Source organism: Helobdella robusta (genome assembly GCF_000326865.2).
Source record: "Helobdella robusta unplaced genomic scaffold HELROscaffold_24, whole genome shotgun sequence".
Lineage (NCBI taxonomy): Eukaryota > Metazoa > Annelida > Clitellata > Rhynchobdellida > Glossiphoniidae > Helobdella > Helobdella robusta.
Window position 1 is genome coordinate 2,122,268 of NW_008704261.1, and position 7,550 is coordinate 2,129,817.

The 7,550-nt window shown below is 33.7% G+C and overlaps 1 protein-coding gene across 1 annotated transcript in view; it reads right to left on the minus strand.

The window, feature by feature from the left end:
- Positions 1-5,346: 5,346 nt before the first annotated feature.
- Positions 5,347-7,550, minus strand: part of HELRODRAFT_172768 (hypothetical protein) — a gene marked incomplete at both ends in the record, with an annotated part of 10,396 nt that continues 8,192 nt past the window's right edge. Inside the window, one exon of the mRNA XM_009019407.1 lies at positions 5,347-5,501. Coding sequence (XP_009017655.1) covers positions 5,347-5,501 — 155 coding nt within the window. The remainder of the gene's footprint in view (positions 5,502-7,550) is intronic.

The window sequence follows — 7,550 nt, forward strand, 5'->3', positions numbered from 1 at the left end:
GTCTTAATCCAATATACATTATATATATATATATATACATATATATATATATTTATATATATGTATATATATATACATATATATATTTACAATATTCTATAAATTCTACCGAATGTTTGGCGTTAATATGTTTGTAGTTCGTTTTTTCAATTTTTCTCACTAAAGTTTTTTAGTGAACGTTTAGTTTATAAAAATTCAAAATAAACTTATTTTTCGAATTCATGATGCAAATAAGGCCATATTTCGATTCCGAATGAATCATCATCAGTGCTTTTTGATGTTTGTATAGGGAAATATTGACTTTGTCAAAATGAACTTAGATGGTGTCAGGTTTATTTATTGGCTGGTCATCTTTTTTGGTCTCCTCTTCTTCATCGATAGCATCATATTCTTCTTTGTCATTATTTACAATGCTAGTTTTTATTACTATTTTGTTTTCATTGTTGGTTAAGCGCCGAGTTGGAAGTGAGGTTGTCATTTTATGTTGTATATTTATTTTTAGTTTATTGATGTTCTGGTATATTACTTTGGTGTTGCTGTTCTGGTATATTACTTTGGTCAGCAACACCGAAGTAATATACCAGAACAACAACTACACGCATCTTAAAATTGCAGAAGCAGTCCTAATTGACATCAATAAACCAAAAATAAATATAAAATACATACAAAATATATACGCGAAGCTTTGCTGTTTCAGGACCGACTATCTGAAATGATCTGCCGGCTTCACTCAGGTTGACCATAACATGCTTCAGAAAGAAACTCGAAACATTTTTGTTTTCGTTACAGTGATATCTTAATTTTTGAATTGTTCTATAGTGTTTTTTTGTAATTGTGTTGAATTGTTACAGTTTTTTGCAGCCAGACAATTATTTCTACGTTTAACTTTATTTTAGTGAGGACATGTTTAATCTTATGTTTAATTTTGTTTTATTTTTTATTTTGATGGCGCTTTTGAATTTTAACTAATTAGCGCTAGATAAATCTTTTGATAATAATAATTGATAATAATATATATATATATATATATATTGCAATTTTTATATCACTGACTAAATTAAATTTTCGTTTATAAATATTCAAAAAACTAATTCGCTTCAACTACCTACCTGCATCATATCCTACCGTCACTCAGATATTCAACACACTCGATTCAAGGCTGTTCAAGAAAGTAGAAAATAACAACAACCACGTCATCCATCCTCTATTACCACCAATCAAAACTACAACACAAAACCTTCGTCAGCGCAAACATAACTATCAAGTCGTCGCCCAATCTACATAATAGGAAAAGACCTTCATCACAAGGCACCTCAAACATATTAGCACTTAATAAAACTTTATCATTACAGAACTAGTTTTAATTTATCGATCACCTCACTAGCTCACCAACTAAATCACCATCAAATATATTAATTCCCATTAAAACTTTATCACTCACAGATCTAGCTTTTTTATTCATCGATCACCCCACAGATCTAGCTTTTATTTATCGATCACCTCACTAAGTCATCATCTAGTCTATTAATAAGTCATCAAACATATTAATACTCATTAAAACTTTTTCACTCACAGGTCTAGCCTTTATTACTGAGTTGTGAGAGGTGAGGTCCGATTCCGATTCCAGACATCACTGTAGAGGAGCTTACAGAAGCTCTGAAAGCTATGAAGGATGGAAAGGCAGCAGGGCCCTCTGGACTCACAAATGACATTATCAAAGCATCTGGTACTGCAGGTATCCAAACGATACTACAACTTTGCCGTGAAATCTAAAGAAATTGCTCGATGCCGACTGAATGGAACTATAGCATGACAGTCCCGCTATACAAAGGCAAAGGTGATCCATTGAACTGTTCATCATATCGGAGTATACGTCTGTTAGAACACTCCCTGAAAATTGTCGAAAAAGTCATTGAGAGAAGATTAATGTCGTGCATCACAATCGGAAATTATCAATTTGGTTTTCTAGCGGGGAAATCAACAATTGATGCAATTCACATCCTTCGGCAACTGCAAGAGAAGTACCTCGCAAAGCATCAACAACTATCACACATTTTTGTAGACTTTGATAAAGCATTTGATCGAGTTCTTCGTGAAACAATCAGGTGGAGTCTACGTCGACAACTCATTCCAGAATATCTTGTTCGACTTGTGATGGAAATGTATACGAATACTAAGACTCTTGTCAGCACAACGGTTGGAAACACAGATGCATTTGACATCGGCGTTGGAGTTCACCAAGGCTCTATTCTCAGTCCACTGTTATTTAAAACTGTGATGGAAAAAATCACAAAACCGATACGCACTGGTGACATTTGGAATCTAGTATATGCTGATGATATCGTTTTAACAGCCATGTCTGAGCAGAATGCAGCACAGATGTTTGAAGATTGAAACACCAGACTCGCCGATCATGGATTCAAAGTCAACATCAGCAAAACCAAAAGCAATGAACACTGGTGAACCCATCAAATCCACAGCTACTGGACGATGGCCCTGTTCAGTTTGTAAAGCTGGTGTAGGTAACAATTCAATCAAGTTTCAGCAGTGTAACCAGTGGTGTGACAAACGTTGTTCAAAAATAATTGGTACTTTATCTAAAGTGTCCAATTTTGTTTGTCCTGCTTGCATCAATCCACAACAACAAATTCGAAATAGCTCTGTTTTTGAAGCCATTATGGTAGAGAAAGTCACATCGTTTCAATATCTAGGGGATGTACTGGATTGTACTGGAACAGCTGAAGCTGCCGTTCGAGCACGCATACGTGCAGCCTGGAATAAATGGCATCTCCTTGCCTCTATATTGATGCGGCGTGACATCCCACTACCACTACGATCAAGACTTTATAAATCTGTGATACGTCCGGTGTTGTTATATGGTGCAGAAACAAGGCCAATGACAAACAAACTGGAACAACAACTTCAACGAACCGACATGAAAATGCTCCGATCGATGCAACGAATTAGTCTGAAGGACCACATCAAATCTACCGAAATCCTGCGTCGTGCTGGTTTAGATGATATAAAGGACGAATGCCGGCAACACCGTCTGCGGTGGTTTGGTCATGTCAAACGAAGTGGAAACAGTGCCATAACTTCTCTTGCAGATGTTGAAGTACCTGGCACACGTCTCAAAGGCCGTCCAAAGAAGTCCTGGTCGCAAACAATCGAGCAAGACATGAAAGCTCTAAATTTAAATGAAATGGATACAACTGATCGTCTAATTTGGCACAAAAAGTTGATGGCAAAGAAAACAACGTCCTACCTCGGGAAACCGGGTCTCTTGACGCAAAACGAAGATTGATTGATTGTCTAGCCTTTATTAATCGATCACCTCACTAACTCATCTAGTCTATCAATTTGCCGTTACTTCATTTTATATTCCATTGTCAATTACTTTTTTTTATTTTTCTTATTATTATTATTTATTTTATTCTAACATATTTTATTTTTCATGTTTTATCATTTTTTTCCTCACTTTTTGTATTTATTTTTTCACTTATTTGTTTAATTTTGTTCTACTGCCTTGCATGTTGTTACAGTTTCTGCGTCTGTCAGATCCTGATTTTTAAAGAATAATAATTAAAAAAAGTTTTAGAGATTTATTTCTGAATAATACTTATCAGTAACATTTCAATGGATTTTAATATTTTTAATATTTTTTAAGTTTTTTGGAATTAATTACTTTGGATTTAAATAATTGTAGGCTCCGGAGATGGCATTAGCCGATACGGCCGTTAGCCAAAATTTGAATTTAAATGAAATTGAAGCAAATAAACTACGCCAATTTGAAATTTCATTTAAAAAAGTTATAACAACAAAATGGAGTATTGCTTTTAATAAAACATATTTATCCCGAAACATAGTACCAAATTATATATATAAATTATATATATATTTAAAAACAATGCAATTTTAAAACCAAATATCTACGCTAGATACGTTGTTGATATCTTTGTCTCCTATAACGATCCTGAACAAATCACCCAACTTCTTGGTATCTTAAACAAATCAAAACTAAGATTTACCATTGAAATTGAAAAGGATTAACGTTTACCTTTCTTCGATGTGTTGGTCACTCGTGGCCAGGAACGATTTAAAACTGCGTTAATATGTTTGTAGATCGTTTTTTCAATTTTTCTCACTAAAGTTTTTTGGTGAACGTTTAGTTTATTAAAATTCAAAATAAACTTATTTTCCGAATTCATGCTGCAAATAAGGCCATATTTCGATTCCGAATGAATCATCATCAGTGCTTTCTGCTGTTTATATAGGGAAATATTGACTTTGTCAAAATGAACTTAGATGGAGATTGACTTTGTCAAAGTGAAATTAGATGGAAATTAGGTGTCAGGTTTCTTTATTGGCTGGTCATCTTTATTGGTCTCCACTTCTTCATCGATAGCATCATATTCTTCTTTGTCACTATTTACAATGCTAGTTTTTATTACTTCTTTGTTTTCGTTGTTTGTTAAGCGCCGGGTTGGAAGTGAGGTTGTCATTTTTTGTTCTATATTTTTATAGAATATTGTAAAAATTATGGTCTATTACCAACGTATATATATATATATATATATATTGAAATTGTTTGCCCATTTTGCATTAATTAACTTCTTTATAAGACATTCAACGAGGCGGTATTGTTTGAGTTCATATTTATCTAAAACTGGAATAAAGCTAACAGCGCTGTTTCGACGTAATGCCATCTTCAGAGCCTAAATATTGTTTAAACATATAATTTAATTAAAGTAAATGCCTAATGTAAAATGTGAAAATATAGAAAATAAAATATGTATTAAATTGTGAAATAATGCTCCAATGCTAATTTTTATAATATTTATATAAATAGGTATTTGTTTTTCTCTGATGAAGATCCAATGATTTTCCAAAAGTTTTTGGATTGCGAATCTTGCAAAAATTTAATATGGTCTATATTTTATACAATAGTTATGGTTGGTTTGTTAACTTTCCATGTTGAAAAATTTTTTATTTTGAATAAAATAGATTAATCTGAAGATCTGGATTTTTATTTTTAATCTAAAAATTTTAATTTAGGCGTTTCACGATTTTTTCATGGCGTCAAATTACCATTTAAGATAATTAGCATTTTTGTATGATAAAATTGTGTAGTAAAATTTACAAAAAACTTTTTTCTTTCAGGTTTTCAATTTTGATTCTTTGTTCAAAGATAGAAAAATGTACAGCTATGTAAGTTTGCTCAATATAATTTTTGTCATTGATGTAGCTACAGAGTTTGTACAATACCTACAGCAAAAAAATAACTGTGAAAATAAAAAAATATATTCATATTTTCAAATGTAATTAAAAATGTTTCTCGAATGTTCCTCAACTAGTTAACCGTAGAACGTCCTTATTTCTCAACATGACCGAGCCATTTGAGACGTCGTCCGTTGAGAACTCGGCTTCAACACTTCGGTGTTTTAAGTTGTATCCGGTCACTTGACCCGTAATATGCGACGCAGACATCTCATATGGTGAAACTAGGGTTGTTCCACACACGATGGCTTAACCTGACAATAATTGTCTCGTTACTAGTCATTGAAGCGTTTAAAAGAAACTTAACTCCAATGCTAACTATAAAAATCTCGGATGTTCCGTCGTTGTAGCAAACCGTGTTTTTTGGAGAGACATAATTACCGATTGATAAAAACTGTCTGATGTGACGTATTTCCTTGATATGGTAAATTTTTTGCATTAAGATCGGCAAATATGCAACAGTCTGATTTTTCGTTCACTAGTCAGCTATATGCTGATGATTATTATATTTATACTTCTTTTCCTCTATCTAATCGTCTTCTTGTTCTCACTTCTTCTTAACTCGTGTTAAACACTCTTTTGCTAAATCTGCATTTGCTTTTACTGGCCCTTTTTTCTGGAACTCTCTACCTACTTCTCAGAACGGAAGTTCAGACCCATCTGTTTATAAGGCTCATTGAGGAGCGCTGTTGAACATCACGGAAATAGCGCTTTATAAGCTAATTGATTGATTGATTGATTGATTGATTGATTGATTGATTGATTGATTGATTGATTGATTGATTGATTGATTGATTGATTGATTGATTGATTGATTGATTGATTGATTGATTGATTGATTGATTGATTGATTGATTGATTGATTGATTGATTGATTGATTGATTGATTGATTGATTGATTGATTGATTGATTGATTGATTGATTGATTGATTGATTGATTGATTGATTGATTGATTGATTGATTGATTGATTGATTGATTGATTGATTGATTGATAGTGCACAAATCTTTAACCAGTTGACAATCAACGGCAGCAGTTTGTTATGTCTGTCCGTATACCATGCGAGAGCCATTGTAGAATCACAGTTCGAAACAACATGTTTAATTGTTTGGCAATAAATTATAGCTGAATCATCAGCAAACTAAAGCCAGGATCTAGTCTTTAAACCCGCATTTGGTTTCCAGAAATAGCCACAATTGGCATACAGCTCTGTATTGAGAACTTTCATCAGGGGTTTGAAGCATAAATTGAATATTAAAGGAGAACACGGGTCACCTAGAAAAACCCCTTTTCTGACGGGCAATGCTGGCGTTAGTTCATTGTTGACTGATATTACTGTTGAATAGTCAGAGTAAATTGACATTATTTACGATTTGGTTATTTGAGGCATTTGATGATATGAAAGAATTGAGTTGATTAAAAAGAGACTAAATTTGCCGAAAGCATTATTGAGGTCTAGAAGTGCAACAATTATTGTTCTTTGATATTTTTTTGCATCCTTCATCAAGTTAAACATTTGGGGATGCTCCAATAAACCGTCGATCTTCGGGTGGAAACCTTTTTGAATATTGGTATTGATACATTTAGTTTGTTGTAAAAAATTGTAAAGTTTATTTTGTATAATAATATAATAATAATAATAATAGTAATAATAATAATATTGTTGTTAACAATAATAATAACACTAAGGATAACAACCATATAACAACAACAACACACGTTTAGACGACATTTTCTCCGAGATCGGGGGTTGTCGTTTGGCTACCTATGATGAAACCGAAATACCCCTCGACGCCATTCACATTTGTCACTCGCCTAAGTATCACGCAACCCCGCTTTCACCTTGTCCTTCTCCACCTGCTTTCTCCATCCCAATCGCGGACGAGCTCTTCCTATCACTCCTTCAACCTCGAACTCCAACGCTCGCCTAATCCCGACCCTCTCATCCTTTCTCAACAAATGTCCATACCACCGCAATTTCGATCTCCTTATCAATGTCACAATGTCCTCATTCAGTCCCATCATTGACATCAACTCTGTACTACTCCTCCTATCATTCACTTTAACCTTACACATCATTCTCACCATAGCTCTTTCAGCCCTCTGCAGTACACTTTCCTCCTCTCTTCTCAACACTCAAGTTTCACCACCATATACTATTGCTGCTCTTACACAAGCTTTATATACACTCCCTTTTATCTTCACTGACCATTACTTTCCACACAATACCCCACTCAGTTTCCTAAATTTCATCCATCCCACACGAACTCTA